Source organism: Triplophysa rosa, linkage group LG13 (assembly GCF_024868665.1).
Source record: "Triplophysa rosa linkage group LG13, Trosa_1v2, whole genome shotgun sequence".
Classification (NCBI taxonomy): domain Eukaryota; kingdom Metazoa; phylum Chordata; class Actinopteri; order Cypriniformes; family Nemacheilidae; genus Triplophysa; species Triplophysa rosa.
The window spans coordinates 14,056,716-14,079,801 of NC_079902.1; the positions used below are offsets into that span (position 1 = coordinate 14,056,716).

Genomic DNA, 23,086 nt, shown 5'->3' on the forward strand with positions numbered 1-23,086 from the left:
AAAGTTTTGGATTTCAGGTTTAAAATCGTAGTTTATAATAAATCTCACAAACATTAACGTGTGAGGTAGGGCTTTCAAATAAAGACAATGTAGCTGAGCATTTTTAAGGTATATATATATATGTATGCAAGACCAACACAATCTCACGGCAATTTGTATTTTACAAGGTGGCTAATTCATATAAATTCGTACTCATTCGTACATTGTAAGATTTGCTTTTGAGCAAGTGATGTTCGATTTAGGGGTGGGGTTGGGGGAGGGGCTTCAGAGTTCTTAATCATAGTACGTTTTTATACAATTCACATCGTACGACTTCATCCGAATTTAGCTACCTCTTAAAATAATTACAATTTACCGTGAGAAACTGGCAAGACCATTATGGAAAATGCATATAATTTTTTTTACTTACGCATGACATATATTTCCTAAACCTTGTATTTCTACTTGACTGATCCTGACAGCTTTGAATGTAATCACTTGTGATATACTTCCATTTCCAACATTTCGTTCCTGCATTACCTATACTCAAGTCATCATAGGGACACAATAAATAATAAATGATGCTGAAATTTCTGATGGAATTCCCATTTGCTGGGTGGACGTTTTTCCAGCACTAAGGATTACGGTTCATTTCATGTGGTGTCCTTTTCAACAGTATCCGCTTGTCTGGCGGCACAGAGATTTCTCACAATCACCAATGGCACCACAAATTAAACCAAGCGCACAAGACTTCGACATGTTTTTAGATATGATTCCGACATTTCTAGATATGATATTATAACATTTCCAGGGTGTTGTAAATAAAGCCACTTTCTATAGGTCACTCCTGCAAAATGTCTGCTTTAGACTCATCTTTAATAGCTTCCCGCCCTTCATACTTGAGTTTGATCCTGAACTAAATTCATACTTTGGTGTTTCAGAGTAGATGAAGCACCAGTCTCTCCTCCGTGTGAGCATTCTAATTAAGAAATGTGGAATTCTTTAGTCTAACTATTAGTCACAAGTAAAGGCTTACAAAGCTTGCAGAAAATTAACCATAAGTCATTTTACATTCTTTTAAGGAAGCACTCATTTTTACACTCTTAGCATACCACATGTGACATTTTGAAGAATCTTGAAAAATGATCGAACCTAACTACTGTGTTCATTACTTCTTTTGGAAGCACTTTCATTCCCACAGTATACGTTTGGATTCTTACAGTATTTGATCGAATTCATACTAGAAAACAAACTCACAACCTTGCCATTGCTAGTGCTCTACTAGCTAGCTACAGGAACGCTTTTATCTTGCCATCGGTGCAAAGATAGCATACAGTATTTTCAAGCCCTCATGGATGAGTCAGGTGTCAGGATGATTCCAGCCCTCATTACCCAACATTCTTAGTGGCGGGATGGCTGGCAGGGCTTGCTGAGCAGCAGGGGCGACAATGATTGATTGAAGTATGATTGATGACTACAGCTGACCGTTTATCTCAGATTTCAATTGTTGTGGTTCAGGCTCTTCACACCTTGTAAAGCACTTTAAGAGGAGTGTGTTGCTTGAAAGACGGGAGAGCAAAGAAAATGGAGGAAGGCAGTGTGTCCAACAAATGCCAGTCTAGCCCCCCATGTCATCAGCATGTTGCCATGGCGCTATAACTGTCCGGCCTGTTTCTCAGGTCAGCAGGGGTACTCGCTGTGTCTCGACTGAGATGAAGTGGAACAACAAATCAGACAGAAACGAATGTGTAAAAGAAAAGAAAAACAAAGGCTAAAGAGAAACAAAAGCATTTGAGGACAAAACCAGACATCCAATCAACTAATGTTTGACTTTAACTTTAATTGGTTGGATCACTGCAATCGTCTTAAGCAACTTTCAATGTCTTGAATTGTGTCATATATTCAAATGAACAGATTATGTTTTATATTTTTTATAATCCAAATACTTGTCATCAACCAACTTCACTGTTTAGCCAATTGACAGTTGCCAATTTCTCAATGCAGAAAACATTTGATCGATTGGCTTCTTCTCTGGATGAGATTGTGCTGAGGCAACTGATTCAGGCCTCCATCCTTCAGCAATCAACCCCTGAGATAGGGGTCAGAGGTCATACAGCACCCAACAACACAACCTAGCCATCCACAATCTGAGGGATCTGCAAATCCATGCCACAAAACCGGGGTCATCAGGCCTGGGGTAATATCAAAATTCAAGATTTAAAAAGCTTTACATTACCCACAGAATGCATTTGTGTGTATGTGTAAAATCTACTTTGTGTATGTGAAACACAAAACATATTTAATTTTTTTGCAAATAAAAATGTGACTTTGAGGGATAGACATACAATATATTCAATGGGATATACTGTACAATGTTGTAAATCTTGGTGATGCGTCATTGAAAATAGGTCTTAAATAAGATAAAAAAATAGAAGAGAAAATTATTCAACATGCTGAATGACCGGCCCTTTGAGTTTTCATTTGCAAACAATTAAACAGAGCATCTATAAAAATGAAAAATTACATAGGCATTCAATTGCATACAAGAAAAGGGATCCAATTACAACATGCAATATGCCTTTAATTTGGAATTCAATGTTTAATACATTATTTTTGCTTTGTAAAGGAAAACAAACAGGGATGTGCAATGAGAACAAACTTAATTACGAGCCGAAGACTGGGTGAGGGTGAATTTTGGCCTTAAAATCAGTAAAGAGCCATTCATCTGCAACATAAGCATAGTAAGACGAGGCCAGAAATATCAGAGACGTCCTCCTCCTTACAAATACCCCTCACTGTCCAGATAACTCTGTCAAGATACACAAGGTGATTTCAAAGGTCTGACTCATGCCGCAAGAATGTGAAACAATAAGAACAAATAATGACAATAATGAAATTTCTTCTCTTGTCAGGGACTTATTCATCACATCACAGAATGGACAAAAAAGTCCCACAGGGGGTGACTGTGGTCTAAGCCAAAACCTTTCACCCTCATCCAGACATGCAATATGAAGTCATTTTTTACACAAATGGACCTTAAAGAGAGAGTTCATACCAATTGTAACTTGATAAAGCTGTTTTTGGCCAAGCAACTACACCTTTGAGAAGGTAATAATTCTAAACGCCTGCGGCAAATCACTGCTGCATAAAGACACCTGTGATATTAGGAACACACAAATGGATGGCATTTTGTCCTAAGAGCCACACACACTGTTAAAACGTTTGGTATGTAAAACACTGAATTACATGTGTCATTTCTCCAAGTTCTAAGCAGAACTTGTTCCTGTAAGCTTAGTAACGTTTTGTGACAATGTACATTAAGATATTGTCACACACATGGAGTAGACTAAATACCCTGCAAAGTAGCCTTGAGCATCGTATTGACATCCACCAATCAGAGAGAAGCTGTGCTCGCCAAAGTTCTCTCTGCAGGATCTAAGTCCACTTAGGGACCAGCAGATGTGGCTTTGAACTCCGCAGTGGTGCCCTTTATTTACAGACTATCCAATTCAGGAGTATTGTATGATAGATGATTAATGACAGATTAATAGCAGAGCATGACAAAATACATTCTCAGTGAGGATTATTGTTAATAGATGATGTTTTCATCAAGCAGTCGGGTTAAAAGATAACCTGATTTTGATTTTGTTAAAACTAGTTCTGACTGATGAAACTGATTGAACTAAAGTCAGTACAAATGTCAACATCTTGTTTAGCACAAGAACTTGTTTAAATATAACACTTGCCATTCTCAGATGATCCCGCTTAAAAACATACCATTGGAGTTAAAAGTCCATGAAAACTTACTCCTGAATTCAGGAGTAAAGTTTGTACTCCAGCTTTGGAAAACCCCTCTTATGTTTGGCTACATTTGGTACATGCCAGGGATGGTTGCTTGCCACGCGGGAGAGCGAAGTGCCATCGAGACCCTTTGGAAACATTTTATTTTAAGCAAAGGTCAGCTTCTGCCACCAAAGTAAATTATGATAACGCTTAAGCTTGGCCCATTAGGCACTTATTCAGAAGTATGTAGCACTCAACAAATCACGAACGGTCAGAAAAGGATTTATGACGCACGTCACCGTCCATGCATTACAGCAATAAAATTGCAATGCTTTTGCCGTGCATTAAATGGCAACGGTGTGACTTTGGTATTTTTAGATCTTTGAAGGTTGCCTAGTATAGTGATGATAATTGATTGAGTGAACTTTAATGAAATGTGTTAAATTAAAGACAAAAACCTATACAGTATATTTTTCATAGGAGAGTCAATTTTAGAAGATATGACTCCCAAAGCGTAAGGGTAACATGGGTAATTGAAACTCAGTGGGTCCATAAAATTTTTGAATCATCATCAACAAAGTTAAACTATATACGACCGTACAGGGGAAAGTTAATATCTTCAGTTCAGCAACATTGCTTATTTGTCTGTTAAACATTAAAACACAAAAACGTCAAGTAAACCAAGTGGAGTATTCTATAGGCTTGCAGTGTTTCCAACTTCTGTGGCAGCATGATATACTGATATGAATAAGCAAGTCTATGTTTAAACTTAGACAGGAACATGCTACTAAGCGTAATGCATTCTGCCAACAAGCTTGTATCTTTAGTGAGCAGCACTGTGCCAAGAAAAACATCTCGGGTTCTGATATTTTTAGTGGCTTTGTGGATCTTCATGCTGGACCTGTGCATCTTATGTCTTAGAGGTTGACCGAGATGAACAGATCATAAGGAAAACTTCCACCGATTTTACTGTATTGTTTGTTTTCTTCTACTCCAAATAAAAGACAGAGAAACAAGCATGGCATTTAACTTATAAATCCTCTTTAAAATAAATCATTAAATAAACTTAGGAAACTGACAAAACAGTGCTGGTAAAAGTATCCATACACTTCAGCAATGTTATTAAAATATCCTTCCACAATTAGGCAAAGCTGAAAACAATTCAACTAAAGCACATACAGTAAGTGGGTCAGCTGCTTCAAACGCATTGTGGTAGTTTGTGAGTGAAACATCATACCAACAATGACCAGGCTCAGAGGAGCAGGCCATGCTAGATTAAAGTCTGAATGATGCTTAACCCTGGCCTCTGCTGAAATGGACGCGACTTCAGCTTTCCGTCGCGCACACACAATACACACACACACAAAAGCGCAAAGGCTTTGATCCGCAGTAAAGTGGCTTTGATGGCTGAGGTACAGGAGTCTTGTGAAATCATCACAACCTCATCTAATCTTAGTGACCGATGCGTATTTGTACTAAGAGTCTCAGAGTCCGAGTGCCTTAGTCTAAGACACTATACATACGGGCCCTTGGCCAAATTATGGTTTGGTGAATTTGGATTATTGTATATTACTGCATGGTGATGAGATTTGTGTGCTGCTGTACATGTGTACAGTTTGTGTTCTTGCAGTGCATTTAACAATAAATAGTGCTTGCATGTGTATGCATTGGTGTGCACAGGCATGTGTAGGCTCTTTTCAGATCATTATATGTATATAAAAACATAAAAATATCCTATTTTGTCACAAATTGGAAAAGCCAAAATAGCCCCAGATCATATAAAATAACACTTTTTATTACATATTTTTTACATAATGTTTTGGGCATTGCACTACAGATCTAACCTAATAGATGATAACCGAACAGTGGTGGCAGCCATTGACTTCTATTGTATGGACACAAAACCAATGCAAGTGAATGGCTGCCATTGCTGTTCGGTCAACAACATTTTTCAAAATATCTTATTTTGTGTTCTGCGGAAAAAAGAAACTCACACAGGTTTGACATGACAAGAGGGCGAGTAAATGATGACAGAATTTTCATTTTTGAAAACTATCACTTTAAGTTTATCTTTAACTTTTATCCAAAGGTATGCGCACTCTTAAATATAAAGGTGCTTCACAACGTCATAAAATAAAGTTTACCAGCTAAGAACCAATGACAGGGAGCATCTTTAGATATTCCCTTTTCTTTGCTTCTCTTCTTTTCTCGTTTCATTTCTTTAAGTGTTTCAAATCTGAAACAATAAAGGTATGAACAGCCTCTCGACTTCTAGGGCATTTGACAAAACACAAATATTCTACACAGAATAATCTGATGCTTTCAGAATGACACACAAATCACTGATGTGTCATTATGTGAGACTGAAGATTGATCTCTCTTTCTCTATGTCTCTCTCTCTCTCTCTCCATGTGTGTGTGTTAATCCCCTTTATCCTCGCATCAAGCCAGGGCGTGTCTCCCTGTCTCCAGTAATAGGCAGCAATGAGAAGCTTGAGTAAACACAATCAATGAGAAACAGTACAGCACACACAGGCAAGATACACACTCTGACAAAGATGAACACACACATGAACACACAGCACACTTTCCCTCCTGCCACCCACTGCACTGTCCACAGTCACTTCCACAGCCATATTGGACGTATCGATCGGCAAAAACGCCCAAGCCCGGAGAAATGATTGTAGTTGCGATCATCAATTTGAAGGTAGACTTGAAATAAAAACTGCACCTGTCTCTCTCTTTCACCCATTCCTTTATGCTTTTAGATTACAATCTCTTCATCCATTATTGATGAATTTAAACTAGTGGCATGCTGAACGTGCTGCATGGGAGATTTGGGGCTAATCCAGCAAAAAACAGACACAGGCACATAATGAAGAAAAAAGGCACAAATGTCAACAGTTTTACGTAGGGACTGGATTAAGCAAGCCCACACTAAAACAGTGTCTTTCTAGCCTTTCATACACAAACACTCTATGTCTCACCCAAGGATTAGCACACGGCCTAACAGCAAATCTGATCTGATTTGCTTGTCCCAAAGTACCCACACAAGGATGAACATAACATGATAATGCATTTATATTGTATACATTTCAGCATTAAATTTACAAGAAAATTGTATCAAATTAAAAACAACCAAGATTGGATTTTCAGTATTTATAACACGACCTTTCTCTAGCTCTTTTCGCTGTGTGCCTGCCTCCGTCACAGTGGACCAATTAAGTGCTAAGCTGACTCTAGTGGAGGTTGGTGAAACACCTGAGCAGCAGTTGTCAATGCTTCACTAGCCATCTGATCTCTTCAGCTGATGACCGGGCGCTGGCGTCCATCATGTTTGTCTCATTACCTCCATTTCATTCTTGGACAATTTTCCCTCCGGCAGCCCAGGGGCATCACCGCAGTTAACCACTCCTGTCAGCGATCAGAGAGCTCGCTCCAGCTGTTTATTGGCACCACTGCATCTGTAATTAAGCTATGCACCCACGTTTATATTTTCTAGACATACTTGAAAATATATTCTAGACATACGTGTATGTAGACTACAATGGTATGTCATTAATGTATATATTGTAGATTCTCTTAGAATAATCAGGCATCACCCACTGCATTAAGCTGGAGAATCATTTAACATTCAAAGTCAACCACATTACATCAGAAGGAGTTTCTGCTACCATAGTAAATGAACCAGAGTATATGGGCCAGTGGCAAAATGTAAGCGTTTTTTAAATATATACCACAGCTTCATTGAGGTCAGTTTGTATGTGTGAGCATGTAGGTACAGACTTCTACTGCTTGCCATATTTGTCCATCATAGGCTATGACAGTAAATGTTAACCACACTGTGTCTCTGATAGCATCATATGCTTTCTAGAATCTGAGTGATGTTTCACAGAAGCTATTTAAAAAAGAACTTTTAGATATTTCGCTAACTGTCAGCAAAACAGCCATCAGTCTCATCAAGAGCTCTTGTGACTATTAGCTAGGCTTACAAATCAATTTGCCAAGTAGAAATAAACAGATTCTGAGACTTTCACTCCCTGCCGGTGGCTCCCACGTCTGCACTTTTCCATCCCTCCCGTCCTGAACCATCTTACTTTAACAAAAGTAGTCATCGTAAATAAATAAACAAATAAGTAACACCCACAATAAAGTCTCTTTCTGATGTAATACTTCTGATCTAACATATTAGAAGCACATAGAATTATTTGTTTAATGGTTTCCAACCATTTTTTGGTGAATATATATATTTACAGTGACTCGCTGGGCATTATATTAAGCATATCTTTTTGCAACATTGTTATTATAACAAAGTTACATTAATAATATTTTAATATTACATTAATAATAAATACATCAATAATATGTCAAACTGTATATGACAATTCAGCAGTTCGCTGGTTATGTGTTGAATGCCATCGTAATGAAACATGCATACATTTCTTGTGTCCATAGCCTGACATACCAAGTCATATTTAATTGAGTCCTTATGTGAAAGGTAGTTCACCCTGAACTGAACAAAGCAAAAATAATTTGTTATACTGAAGCAATCAACCATGTCAGAGAGTCTACACTGTGATAGAAATAGATCTTTCACACATTCCGTCTTTACCCGATATTAGTCAAGGCATTGTTTTCAGGAACAATGCTGACGACCAAGACATTGTTATTTTAGTGAGTATTGTTGAATTCTTTTATTAGCAATAATCTGTCAGACTCAGAAGTGACTGAAATTGAGAGTGATTGGCAAGATTTCAATTACTAAAACCACAAAAGGAATAAAAAAATACAACAGTACACACCTAGACTTCTCATGAGGAAAGCCACACAAACTGCTTTAAAGCTAATTTTACACACATTTTGGATTTAATTTATTATCTTAGTTCAGATACTGATGGGAATTCTAGCGAATTCTATACCATTCCAGCGTCCTCACATCCTTTAATAATTGAAACATTCAGCATTTATACATGATCATTATTCCTTCTTTTTGCCGTAGAGAGGTGCATGAGTCTGTAAAGTCTTTGAACAGAGTTTTGCTCAGGTCATTTCAGACTGAACATCAGAGCCCTTTACGATATTCTTTCAAGTGTCCTTCTAAGATGCCAAAGATGACAACAGCGAATCGATAAGGAGCCAGAAATGAAAAGAAGCCGCCGGTCTGCCCCCGAGGCATGAAGATCTTCGAGCGACCCCTTTTTCTGAACTTTGGGCATTCCTTTGCAGTCTTTTCCAGCGTGAGAAAACGAGGCTCAGCTGCTGCAAGAGAAAGGTAAGAAGGGCGCGCGGACGCATCTCTCACCCAGAAGACAGTAGAGATGGACATTATAGGTCCTAAAGCAGATTTATAGTGCTGCTGCGCTTTCTCTCTCTGAAAGTGAGGGCGTGAGCAAAAAGCGTAAGAACGAATGGTTTCTTATGCCTTGGGTTGTAAAAATGATTTTTCTTATTCATTCTTATTGATTTGAGAAAAAAGTTAGACACTACAAATACTTTTAAATATTTTGTATGAAACAAATTTCAATGCCTTATTGCCTTTTGTAAACGGATGCTGAAGGATGTGGATGGATGGGAAAAAAACTGGATTGTGGTATTTGGTTTTTCATATTTCTATCATATGCGAGGTAATTGCAGTATATAATAACAGCTGTCTGCGTGCAGAATTATAGTTAAACATGCATGTCATTTTTAGGCTCACGGGCCTATTAAAGCTGTGACAGAGTGAGTGGGGTATTCCAGCACAAGAAGCCCGGGTGCGCGCAAGTCTGGGAATTCCCTCATGGCCGAGCGCATTAATTACTCGCTTAATGGGTGTATGACCCACAATGTAAAAAACGGATTAGACGCGTGAAACCTTCGTCCGGTCTGCTTTGCTCGCGTGAGATGTGGATGGAAATCAGTCCGATGCACGCGGATCTTTAAAGATAATTTGCATCCAAGCCAGCTGTTCACTTCATTTCTAGACCTAACCGGCAGTTAAACACACACACACTTAAACAGAACAGAAGAAACAGCCATATCTTATTACTTCTCTTATTCTAGTAATATAGTGTCCTGTCAAATATTAATAATAGCCTAATAATATTAATAATACTTTTAACATTACACATATAAGCCTGCTCATTATGTTGTCGCCACAAAAGCCTTCTCGGTTTTGGAAAAACCAACAAGCAAAGTCTACAGACTGTCTTGTTTGCTGTTTGTTCTATACTGCAATGGCACAAATGGGACAAATACAATAATGACATTGCTGTCTTATTTATTAACAAATTCTTATTTATTAACCAATGACTATAAAATTCTAAACATTTTTTACCGACTGTGGCTTAATAATGAGACTATAGAATTACTCTTCTAGCATTTGTTATACACAAAAACGGATAAAAAAAATATATATACGGAGGAAATTAAACTTTAAGATGATCGTAACGAAAAAGGTTAAAAACTTGGAAAGGTTTATTTTTTCATTTAATCATATCAATTTGTATTTAGCCGCCTTTGTAACAGCATTAGATAGTCAGATCACCTAATTATAGCCTAGTGACCAATTTAAAAATGTTTATTGGCAGCTAGTTAATACGTTAAAAATTAATAAAGTAAAATTATTCATAAAATGTTCTCCGGGGGACATTTATTAGTTGAATTGACATTACGTGTTTAATTGGTAAAATGTATTATAGCCTAACTCAGAGACCAGACTAACTCAGTTTAGCATTAGTTCACCCATTTCACACACTACGTGTCATTTGTGCATACAAACACACCCACTGTGGCACGCATGCACACGCACGCGCTTATACACAAACTCACGCACGCCCACGCGCTGACAGTCAGAGCCAGTCAGAGGGAGAAATGCACCACTCTCTGCGTCTTTGTGCGGAAAAAGTTGTAGTCGTGGAGCTTCTGCAGACAATGAGCTACTAAAGCAATTTACTAGTTTGTAGCTCATGACATTTTAATCTGAAGGTAACACAGGACCATTTTCGAGTTTCTGCAATAACCCAGAGACATCCCCAAACATTTTCATTGAGGTGGAAGAGGTTACGTTCTTTTTGGAACTGGTAGCAACAGTTTATCCAACCGGACTTCAGCAAGGGCTAAAATAAGCTTGTTCGGAGGTGTGGAATTTATCTTTTTGCAAAGAAAATCAAGACGGGCACGGCTGCAAAACACCGCTTTTCAACAACCACTGGTAAGTTCACATGACACCCTATCTTGAATGTGAGATAATGCAAGTGAAGGAATTCGTTCCACTTCAGGGTTGCAAGCCATGGTTGAACTTCAGCTTTAGTGTTGTTAGATGGAGAGGCATGATAAGTGATGTGCAGGTCTCACCTTGGTTTCGCTGTTGTAAATGATATATTGTTAACACTGAGAGGCAAACGGGATAAAAACAACTTCATAATTTGAGCGTGTAATTAACATTAACACGTGTATGACTGGCTAACATCAGCAGCAATATATCATGTTAACGAAATTTGCTACAAATACTCACAGAAACAGACTTAACTGTTACATTTCTGTATTAACATTTATATATATAAATATAGGTGAAATTAAATTACTGAAAAATCCTATACAATACAATGCACGTATATCGTCTAAGAATGTTTAGTAAAATAAACGCTTGTCCTTGGTATGGTAACTATATCTGTAAACCATTACATAATAGGCTATTCATTTATCCACGTTTATTTAAATGTAATTTAAACGCACCCATACAACGCAAAATAATAAACGAATAAATAAAATCGATTAATTTATGTCTTAAATGGTATTAGAATTATCTTTTAAATTAATATATCAATAAGCGATGATTGTGACAACACTACATGACAAATTGAATAAAAGAAAATAAGCTAAATATGACTCAATAATTATTAAAATTGTGTTTCAATAATTAATGATTTTATTAATTGTATTATGTCGGTGAAGTTCAGTTGTAAAACTTGTAAATAAACAAAACTAAATTAAATCAAAACTACATTACAAAATGCTGCATACATGTTAAGTAATTTCATATTTTCCTTCTTTCATTTTATTAGCTATTTCAACTTGCTCTAAGGGAGTATTAATTTTACTCTTGAAAATATTGTTTATTTTGTCACATCATAGGTACTGTAATATATTTTTGCATCACTTTCCTGCTTGAATTATAATTCAAAACGGTCAAATTAAAAAATATATTGAAAATGACTCAAAGTAATTTAATTAATGTATTATATTTCTACTACATGCATAATGTACTATATTAAATATATTCAATATGATATATGATATATTTAAAAAACTGTTTACAGGCAGAAAATTTTTTGAACGAGAGAAAATCAGTCGCCCATGTCACATGCTATTTTGAGAGGCAACTAAATATAATCATTTTTTCAAAATAACGATGTAAGATTGCGTTGTTTGTACTAGAATCTCAAAATATTATTTGATTTAATGACTTTAGTCTAAGTCAAGCGAATTGAATATTACTGGGTAGACATGTACAAAGAAACGCAAACAAATTTAATTTCCAGTATTTCAAGCCTTGACTAAAGGCCCAGATGCGAGGCAGGTGATATAAGGGGAGGGCTGAAGTAAAGCGTTGCATTCGGAAAGAGAAAAATGGAGAGGGAAAACGGTTAACAGCAGGATTGCATGCAAATTTCCGTCGAAAATTATCATAAGCAAACAGCTGAAGCCTGGGCTAATAAAGGCCCATCTGTGTTACTTCATATCGGGTTAGTATAGAGCTGCGATAATGAATTTTGTAATATCCAAGCGACAGACATCTCAATCAGACACTAATCCCTTGATTTTACAGCGGAATCACTCAATTTCTAGCGCTCACACTGCTCTCTCTTTCTCCCACTGACACACACACATCCTCTTTGTGCGTTGTTTTCATGTGCGTTTCGAGACGCGGGTCTTAATTAGGTGGGACTAGAGCGAGCGCTAAGGGATTTCAAAACAAATGATGAGGAATGTGCACATCCTATTACAGACAGGAACTATCCAATATATAACAATAGATTTGAAATATATCAGTATTGAGTGGGCCATCTGGCCATTATGAGAACCTATAGATGGATGTTTGAAGTGATGGACGCTTAAAAGTGAAACTACTTTTTTACAAAGTTTTCTCACAAAAATAAGTATTTTTGACATTACATAAATGTTTTATGGATATTTTTTTCTTTTTTCCACAGGTCCTCAACCTATAATCTATTAAATGGACTCCCACTGCCGCAAACTTGCATCAACCTGTGCTCAATTAGGTAAGATCATCTTGGTGAATGACAAGTGATCCCCTCCTTGAGAAGGTCTGGTTTTATTACTTTTTAGTTAAATCAACCGTCAATCTTAACGAATTTTCGTTTATAAGGTCTGGTCTGTTTAAAATATTTTTTCATCCCCCTCGAACTCATTTAATCACATTATAAACTAGTACTTGCGATTAATAGAAATAATAGATAGGGTAAAGTAAAGCTTGAGCAAAAGACCTTTGGTGTTTGACTTAAAGAGAATGCCGTATGGTTTATAGTCGAAGGTGGACATCTGGTGGTAGGACATGATCATACGCAAGTAAATGGACGCGTCTCCCTTCTACCGCCTATCTGCTCCTCACAGGGACTTAGTTTTTATAGTCTATGTGATCAGTCTAACCCTTGGAACAGGTTTATGATCTCTAAAATAAACTGCATTTGGTCAAACAACATGCTTTTCAGATTTTAGAGAGCTTGTCGATTATGGTATTTGCAGTGATCACGTGGGGCCAGTACGAAACTGTATGTAAATAATTTGTTCAAAAATAATCATAAATTATGAAGTGTATTTTAGTATAGCCTAATATAAGATGGTAGATTGCATGAGCAAAAACGATCTCTTCTACAGCATACCGTACACAGACAACTGTTAAAAAAACAGCGGAGAGATAGCTGATCCGTCTTCCTATCATCTGGCATCTTCATCAGGCTAATTAAAGCACCCTGAAAACAAAAAGAAAACACAACTCTTGTGGTTAAGTCAAATAGGTTTACTTAGTAAATACTAAATGACAATAGGTGTAGGTTAATCGTTACTGTAGGTTCAAATGACAAATGAGCCTATGGATGCATCATTACAGCAGATAAGAGATAAAGGAGAAAATGAGCATAAAAATGCAAAGAGCAAGGTAAGAGGAAAAAGACACTCGAGTGACTTGATTACCGACAAGCTCGTCTCCTGCGCGGTAATATATGCGGCGCTTGTTAGATAGACTCGGGGGAAAGTAAATGTGTAATGAAAGCCTCCTCGTGAGGAGGAATATACTAATGGAAGAATCTAATGTCATCTTAATCCTATGGAAAAGGCTTTGTCGTCTCCCTTATATTGACTGAATTGGTAATTAATGGCTCTGTGGTACACCATGGCCAGTAATCCACAGCAGGCAATAAGAGCGCTCTGAAGCATTTTGCGGGTCCAGAATAAATACAGAACAATAATTTAGTCCACATATATCACTGCGTTTAACAAGAACCGGGCTCTGCCACTTTTACGACCTCTGAGAATTAAAACCTTTTCTCACCCATTAGGGATTTTAGACAAGTTGAAGTTCGAATTAGAAATTGCATTAATAGAATAATTATTTGTGTTAACTCGGATCTAGAAAAAAATACGACTTTTTCGTGGTTGATCAAAGTAATTTGAATAGCAATAGCCTACGTTTTCAAAATGGAAGCATATAAAAAAAAACACAAATAACGGCGTCTTTCATGTGGTGTCTAAACGCACCTGCATTAAACACAAATCCATTTAAGGTCACAAATTAATTCAAAAGACTTGTAGATTGTTCGGTTTCAGATTTTTTTATTGCGCTATATGATTAATCCCCGCATCGTTAGTAGGCCTAAACTAAAGTAAGTAATTGATGTGTTTGTCGGGTTATTTTCATTACAAGCAATGTGTGAGTGAAGGTATCTCACACTATTCGTCGTTTGTCACTTTCGCATTGGTAGTCATTCGGGAAAGTCGTAAAGTGGATGTGAATAACGTAAAAAGCAGTGCGAAAGCTAGATATAATTTTTATAGAATCTGAGTATCTGTAGTAAATATTTTTTAAAGACGCAGATGATTTCCATCATTTATCCATACGAAAATGAAACAAAATAAGTGTGCTCTCCCACAGGAATTCTTATATTAAACATTGTGAATTTTCCATTATTTTAAATATAGCGTTGTATAATTAAATAGCCTTTTTAGGCTGACGGAGTGGACTTTTTACGATAACAGCCTTTGAAGATGTTCTTAACAAATATATTAATGACGGGCAGAGGCGGATTTTGACCTCTAAATTAAATAACACACGCAAGAATAAAATTAGATACAAAATATTTGATATATTACAGATATACAGTAGTTGTCAGTTGTTATGGATTTGCCATTATTTGAAAGGCGATTTAATAGGAGTAAGCACGTGATCTAACCATGAAGTTAAATTACTGTATCTGAATCCTGAAATGAAAATGTCAACTGAGCGTCATGATTATGAGTACATTCTCACCTTATTAACATGGCTGTGCCATTCGCGCTTATGTTCTTTTAATTTGATAAAAAAAATGTCCTTGAGATAAGCCGCTGTGTATGATGTTAATATCTTCTGTCAAAAGTTTAAGCATCACTTTAAGCATACTGTTCAAAGCGCAGGGTGTGTAGAGAATCTGTTTCTTATTCACCTTTTCTGCATACAAATATAGTGCGCCTTTCTTTACGTGCTTTTATGATAAAGAAAAGAGACCTGCACAGTAGAGGTTTTATAATTTTTAGGGCCGTTTCTCAGTCCGTTCGCCAAAAAAAGCTGTCATGTATAGAGTCTAACGTTCCGTCAGATTGTGGGCGGAGCGTGTGACGTCAGGGTGCATTGGTTGGACGGCTGGAAGGACTGATGAAATGAAGAGCGAGAGCTGTAATGTGCAGAAGAGTGTGTGTGTATGCGAGTGGATATAATATCACATACCTGTCCCTGTCACTCTGGCTCTCCTTGCAGCTCTCGGAATTAAATCGAGATTTGTTTTTTCCCCTTCGAAAGAAAAAAACTTAAACTTTCTTGAGCGATGGGTTTATTTTAAGAAGATTAAAGCCGTTTGTGAGTGTCGCTTTAAGTGATTTAATTTCGAAAGCAACACAGTTCCTGTAAACCCTGCCACGCTTGTATATAGGCTAGCCTACTTCAATCTACCGGACAATTTAGTTTCCTTTATTTTTTTCTTCCCGTCTTAATTTATGCCTCCGTTTTTGTGATCTTCGCTGAGGAAGTCAAAGCTGTCTGCGAGCCCTGCGTAAATCGTTTGCGTTATCCATGACCTCTATGAAGGATCCGTTGAGTTTGGACCACCATCACCACATTATCGGAAGTAAACACACGCCGCTTACGATGGCCTCTAGTCTGCAGCCGCTCCAGCGGTCTGTGGACTCGAAGCACAAACTGGAGGTGCACACGGTATCAGACACCTCCAGTCCAGAGTCCGTAGGTAAGCCGTGGTTTTCTGAATAGATGCTTAACTGGAATGATTTGACTTTGGGCTCTAAGGTCTGCTGCGTCTAAACGTTGTTTTAATTGGAAGCAGGGGAAGTTACTGTATGTGGTATGCAAAAATACCGAACCGGCAGTTAGTTTATTCATGGGGTTATTGAAGAAAGCTACATAAGTCATGCCCTTTTACGATACTTTATTTGCTTAATTTTTTGTCTAAAAACGTGCACAGCAAAATCGCCAGTCTTAAAAAGGGTCAAATTAACTCACACAGTGTTTATATAATCCACACTCTGAGAGTGTGGATTATATATACACCGTGAGTGTTAATTTGACCTGTTTTAACACTGGCGATTTTACTGTGATGGGCTTCACACAAATGTTTACATTGTGACAATGGCTTTTTGTATTGAACAATGTAAATATTCCCTAACAAGCCCCGTATTATAGTGTAGTATAGATTTGGGTTAAATGTGATTAAAATAATCGCTTCTAATTCTTGATTTCACTGAATTTGACCATTTACCAATAATTTTCTATTAGAAGTTTGTCATAGAAATGTTAAACACTGACCTCTGTTTCCTGAACACAACATTTGTATTTATTTATTCATATTAATAAGTTCGTGTTGTCTCAAAAGCTTGAAACTAAAATTATTTTTAGTTTTTTCTTCTATACAAAAATAAATAAATACTATTTTTCTTTCCATTGCAGAGAAAGAAAAGGGACAAAGTAAAAATGAAGATTCGTCCGATGACCCGTCGAAAAAGAAGAGGCAGAGGCGGCAACGAACGCATTTTACTAGCCAACAGCTCCAGGAATTGGAGGCCACTTTTCAGCGGAACCGCTACCCGGACATGTCCACTAGAGAAGAGATCGCCGTTTGGACAAATTTAACTGAGGCCAGAGTCAGAGTAAGTCTGAATATGAATATTATTAATATTAATAATAGCAACACTAAAACAATTAAATATCGTTATGTAAAATATGATCTTTGATTTTTGATCTGATAAGAACCTTTTTTAAACTCATTCCGAATGAATTTAAAGCAGGCAAACACGTTAAAGGCCTACCTGTCCTAAAATGTTTCTATCAATTACGTTGATATTTCAACGTGTTTGTCTGTATAGTCCTGTTGCACAATTTTATATTTTTAAAACAGCCAATTTTTTAATCTTAATTAGGCCTATTATATATTATGTAAGCCATGTTTCATTAATATAAAAACTATTGTATTATTGTATATGGTGCTATGTGATACTATTGACTACAAATTAAATGCTAAATTTAACTTGACATCGTCACAAATGTGACTGTTTGGCGAGAGGCTAATTATGGGTGATAGAAATTGTTAGTTAGGCTATCAACACAAGTGACGCCATACCGATGACAGACCCTAATGGAGTCACACAGTCGCTGTAAAAGAGGTGCAAATCTTGTATTTTGTCCTTGGTGTTAGCGTGTCTCCGCCTGTTTAGGGGGAATACACATTTGAAGCGCCGGACGGCCCAATGACCGCTATGCGATTGTATGTGTATTGGGATTCCTGTGGAATCAGACAAGATTCTGGGTGGCAGATAAAAGGGAACTCAATTAGGGAACCGAACACAGTCCCACAGTGTCACTCATCATTTATCTACTAAAACAGACCGACATATTGCATCACTTTTATCGCGTTGAATCACTTTGTTCTAATTTGGTTGTAAATGTTCTTTGGCTATTAATTTTGTCATTTATTTATTTATTTCCTACATTTGTTCCAGGTGTGGTTCAAGAACCGGCGGGCAAAGTGGAGGAAAAGGGAGAGGAACCAACAGGCCGAGCTGTGCAAAAATGGTTTCGGCCCGCAATTTAATGGACTTATGCAGCCCTACGATGACATGTACCCAAGCTATACCTACAACAACTGGGCGGCAAAGGGGCTCACGTCGGCCTCTCTGTCTACCAAAAGCTTCCCCTTTTTTAATTCCATGAACGTAAATCCGCTGTCCTCTCAAGCCATGTTCTCCCCACCTAACTCCATTTCTTCAATGAGCATGTCCTCTAGTATGGTTCCGTCTGCTGTCACCGGCGTGCACGGATCAAGCTTAAACAGTCTCAATAACTTGAATAACCTCAGCAACCCCTCTCTAAATTCTGGAGTTCCTACGCCGGCGTGCCCTTACGCCCCACCGACACCTCCGTATGTTTACCGGGACACTTGTAACTCCAGCCTTGCTAGTCTGAGACTGAAAGCCAAGCAGCACTCGAGTTTTGGATACGCGAGTGTGCAGAACCCAGCCTCCAATCTCAGCGCGTGCCAGTACGCAGTGGATAGACCGGTGTAAGAGACGATTGCAAAGTTTACATCTCGAATCCCAGGAACGAAAGACTACATTTTTTGTTTGTTTAAAGGGCACTACAAGATTAAACCACTGAAACACGTCAAATCCTGTGATGGAATGTCGGTCGGAAACGGAAGCAATCGTGCCATTTCTAATAAGATTTGTGCTTTACACTAGCAAGTGTAGACCGTATGATGATATTTAAAAACCTTTATTTTGACGTTTTGATTTTTTGGACATTAATTGACTGAACGGTTGTATATAGACTATATATATCTTAATATCATCTCCAGTTTGTAGAGGCGAAAGCTCTGACTCTTACTGCATTTTCAGAAAAAAAATCAGTTTAACAACAGCATGTGGAAAAACGTACCGGAATCATGTCTTGCTTGCGAACAAGGGAATGTACATACTAAACGCACCAGTCGTGTGTTATATTATAAATTTATTATTAAATGTCTGTGTGAATATAAATCTAGAATAGCAACTTGGGTAATTATACGCAAATGTTTCTGCGAAATGGACTTGGTTTTACTCTGTGTATACTATTTGGTACGAATTTTTGTTTCGTTTTTCAACATCCCAAAAATAAACTATTGTGTTTTATTTAATGGAAGTAAATATATTGTTCCAAAACATTTCAAAACGTTTTCCTGACAATTATTGACCTCTCATAATTTCGTCTGGTTACAGGTATTGCCGTTACGCGGATAACACACGGGTTGGTTTGTGGGTTTAAGCATTTCTAAAGTTTATATAGAGGGAGGAAAAAGGCCATCTAATACACATAAACGCGACATGAGAAGTCCGGTAAGGAGGGCGAGATGTCCCGAGCAGATTAAAAGAGTCGAATATACAAGACTGACTGAGTCTGGGCCTCCAATGATCAGCGACGCCTGAAATAACATTGCAATAAGATCAGTGAGACCTGGACCACACAACACTGAGCCATCTTCCAGCTAAACTCGTTTTAAGCAAATAAAATATAAAGTGATACATGACGATCCAACACCAAGAGATCAGACCGTGTGGAAAATAAGGCTCATGCATGCGCAAATAAATTATGCATTACCTCTAATATAAAGAGGCACCCCACTGTGCAAACACAACTGTGTATTTTTATCAGGTTGACAGTATGCCTGTTTTCACATATAATTAAACTGACCGAGTGTCAATGGACTGCCTGTTTGTAAACAAAGAAAGCTCGCAGCATCAAATTAATTGAAAATGCTTGCCAATAAACAAAGAGTGATAACGATGATGGCGAAATGACCCATGTAAATGTAAATTATATTAGTAAAACAATATATGTTTTACTAATATAAAACAATTCCTATTGTAAAGTGACAAGCGTGTTCATTTGAATTAACATCTCATTCATTAGATTCTCGGGAAATATTCTACAGCCATTCTGTGAGGTCTCGACTGGTGATCTTCGTCGTCCACCATTAACTACAATGAAGCATACAGAGACTTTTATTTATAGAAGAGTATTCACAAAGTCAGGTATGCAGCAGAGACAAAGGTGTTTGCTAATATGTATCTATCCATGAAAGTCATGTCACAGCGCGTACCGAATACAATGAGTGAACATTTACCTTGGTGTCATGCTGCAAAATGCTGGAATACAGACATGCTGTGTAATATGTTCACTGAATGTCAAAACTGATTGCATCAAAATGTTCATTGCGCTCATAAAGTGATGATAAACGAGACAGAACAAGCGTGCAGGCAACTATAAAATACAGTGCCGGATTACTGTTAATTATTTGAGAACGTATTAATTATGTCTATTAAATAAAAGTGAAACATCTGAGCAATTTTACGCGCCCATTAAGAAAACAAATGTTTGTCAGAAATCCAGATCATAAATAATCCCTTTTCAAGTGGATTCTCCCAGTTAAGAGCTTTCAATCTAACCAGGCCTAAATTATTCATTCCCAGCAACATCACGGTCTGGGCTCCCAATACACATCTCAATAAACACTGAGAGCGGGGGGCCCACGGGAGCAATACTGAACCGCTTCAGAGGAACCCTTCAGTCGATCCAAATACAGCCGAGAAAGCTTCTCCTTCTATTCTTAAGACTGCATTAAAGGTAAGGCATTTTGATGCACATTATCTGCAAAAAAACCTAAAAAACATGCCCTTGCATGGCTGAGAGAAGGGCCAAAAGTTTTCATTCATTTGTAATTCGAGTTTTCTTTTTAGCGCAGACTATTGTCTTTCCATGTCCTTGTTGATTTTATGTGCTGAGACAAAAATACCTTCCATCGTTTCACTTTTGACTTTGTGATAAAAAAGCTTGTATTGAATTGTGTGCTATTTGAAAGGTCTTCACAAATGTCACTCAACAGGCGTCAGTATGGCGCGCTGTTATTTTGTGTTGTTTGTTATTATCCTTCTTTGTGCACGCATGATTTTGTAAGAATTGCTGTTAATCGGGATGAATGAAATATATTTATTTTGTCTTATTTTTGTATTTTTGTTCATAATTACTATGCTCCTCAAGTCTTTTCAAAACAATGTAAAATACTTGTATGAATTTCAATGCGTTTCTTTAGCGTCTGTTAGAATCAGTTATTTCCCCAACTATTTGTTATTGTATTAATGTAACATAGCTGTGACAATTTCTATAATCATGATCAATTCTTTGTATTCAATTGTAGTATGTCCGTTCATACGGTTAAAATGCATCGGGAGATCTTATTTGTGCATTTTAATAAATAGATGGCGGTAATAAATAATACCTTTACAAATGTCCACAATAGGAAATAATTGTGGATTAGTCCAATTCAGATTTCACCTGTTAGTTTAATTGTACATGTTAAGTTATTGTTTACCATGATGGTTAGTTAGCTTGTGTGAACGAATTTATAAATAAACGCGAATTTCTAAATTGATTCCTTGTTATTTTACTAAAGAAAATGTTCTTTGTCTTTGGTTCGCCAATGTGATTTACCGTCAATGGCATTTTAACATAACGGATAGAGCTATGTGCCCGAGACAAATTTTAATTTGCACATCTTTGCCTAATAACTCATCTGTCCAAGCCACGTCCCGTTAAATGCATCATACTACAACATAAAAACGAAAGGTTTCATTGACCTCTGTTGGAGTCTCTGTTCGAGTAGTCTATAGGCCTCAATCAATTGGACGGCTATGTTGTGTTACCACTCCATGTCAGTTAAAGCACATATTGTCCAATCACACTGAAGATATTCAAGCGCGAGGTCGGGTGTGATGACCTCATGCATTCTCGCGCTTACCTAGTTCTCCATGAAAATTACACTGCCTGATATGCAACATGTTGTAAAAATGTAGTAAAACAGAGGGGGCACTGCTTTCCATATTCATGTACCAATTAATAAACAATTGTTGACTTGTCCCATTGGCCTAAATCTCAGTTTCATGCTAGCAATTAAATGGTTGTACAGAAACCAAGGATGTGATAATAATGCTAGCAGTTATATTTTCACAATATCATTGGCATTGTGCAATAACCATGTGAGCTTGGCCTTGCATCTGTTTCTAAATCTACATCCTGTCCAATGCACCACTAATCAATCAATTAATGGATAACAAACTTTTTAGTACATTTCTAAACTGTTTATTTAAGCAACATGATTTTTTTGTAAAAAACAAACAAAAACAATTGCATGGCATTCTAATGGCAATGGGCCGCCTTTGTACCAGCATTATTAAACCCATATCGGTCAACCTCAAATCTGTAGCTTCTTCTCGTCGTTCACATAATTTTTTTATATAAAAAGTGGGCTTTGAAATTGTTTCCTTTTATCAGTCTTTCAATGTTGTTGAGTTTATAAAACTTGACACAGATTAGAAGATATCTGACAAAAGTAGTCAGTCACTGGCGCACTAAGAATTACCCTGTAGAGACTCTTGCAGTTATTTGTGTATGTAGACACACTGACTGATGTTTTCTAAAGAATGAGCAAACATCAACAGGGTGAGCTTGAATGGCTGCAATAAATGTATCTGAGGATTATGGGTGTGGAAGTGTGTGTATGGAAAACCTCACATGTCACAGCCTGGAGTTAGGATCAGACCATTATGCGGAAAAAGTAAACTTGTTTCAATGCTTTCTAAACTGTACCTATGTGTCTGTACCTGCATCTGTGCATGCGCCCCTTCTCTCATACGTTCCAGTGCTTTGTGTGCGCATGTTTTGTTGCATTTGGAAAATGTGCTGGCATATCGCTAACATGTCTACACTTTCTTCTGACATGCTTGTGTATTGTGGGTCAAAGTGTGCGTATACCTCGCTTAGGATGTGCCAGAGCTTGTGTGCATTTATGTATATATCCAATCCCTTGACATGCTTGAGTGTTCTTTATTGTGTATTGGGGTGTGTGTGCGTCTGACACGGCCCTGCCTTTGATGAGCTGAGTGAGGCCAGGATGGCTCCTCTGGCCGCAGGCGTGTGCTAGTGTGGGAGCGTGTGAACGCACAGAGATGGAATAAACTTCCATGACTCACACATT

General features: G+C 37.5%; 1 protein-coding gene across 2 annotated transcripts; it reads left to right on the forward strand.

The window, feature by feature from the left end:
* The first annotated feature begins 10,602 nt into the window (after window positions 1-10,602).
* pitx2 (paired-like homeodomain 2) lies at window positions 10,603-21,472 on the forward strand. Of its 2 annotated transcripts, XM_057350190.1 has the most exons (4): window positions 10,603-10,953; window positions 12,956-13,024; window positions 16,972-17,171; window positions 18,021-21,472. In XM_057350190.1, exons 2-4 carry the CDS (start codon window positions 12,979-12,981, stop codon window positions 18,582-18,584), a joined length of 810 nt encoding a protein of 269 aa, XP_057206173.1. In that variant the 5' UTR covers window positions 10,603-10,953; window positions 12,956-12,978; the 3' UTR covers window positions 18,585-21,472. The 2 variants fall into 2 exon arrangements, with proteins under 2 accessions (XP_057206173.1, XP_057206172.1); XM_057350189.1 differs by lacking the exons at window positions 10,603-10,953; window positions 12,956-13,024 and adding an exon at window positions 15,696-16,255.
* The last annotated feature ends 1,614 nt before the right edge of the window (window positions 21,473-23,086 follow it).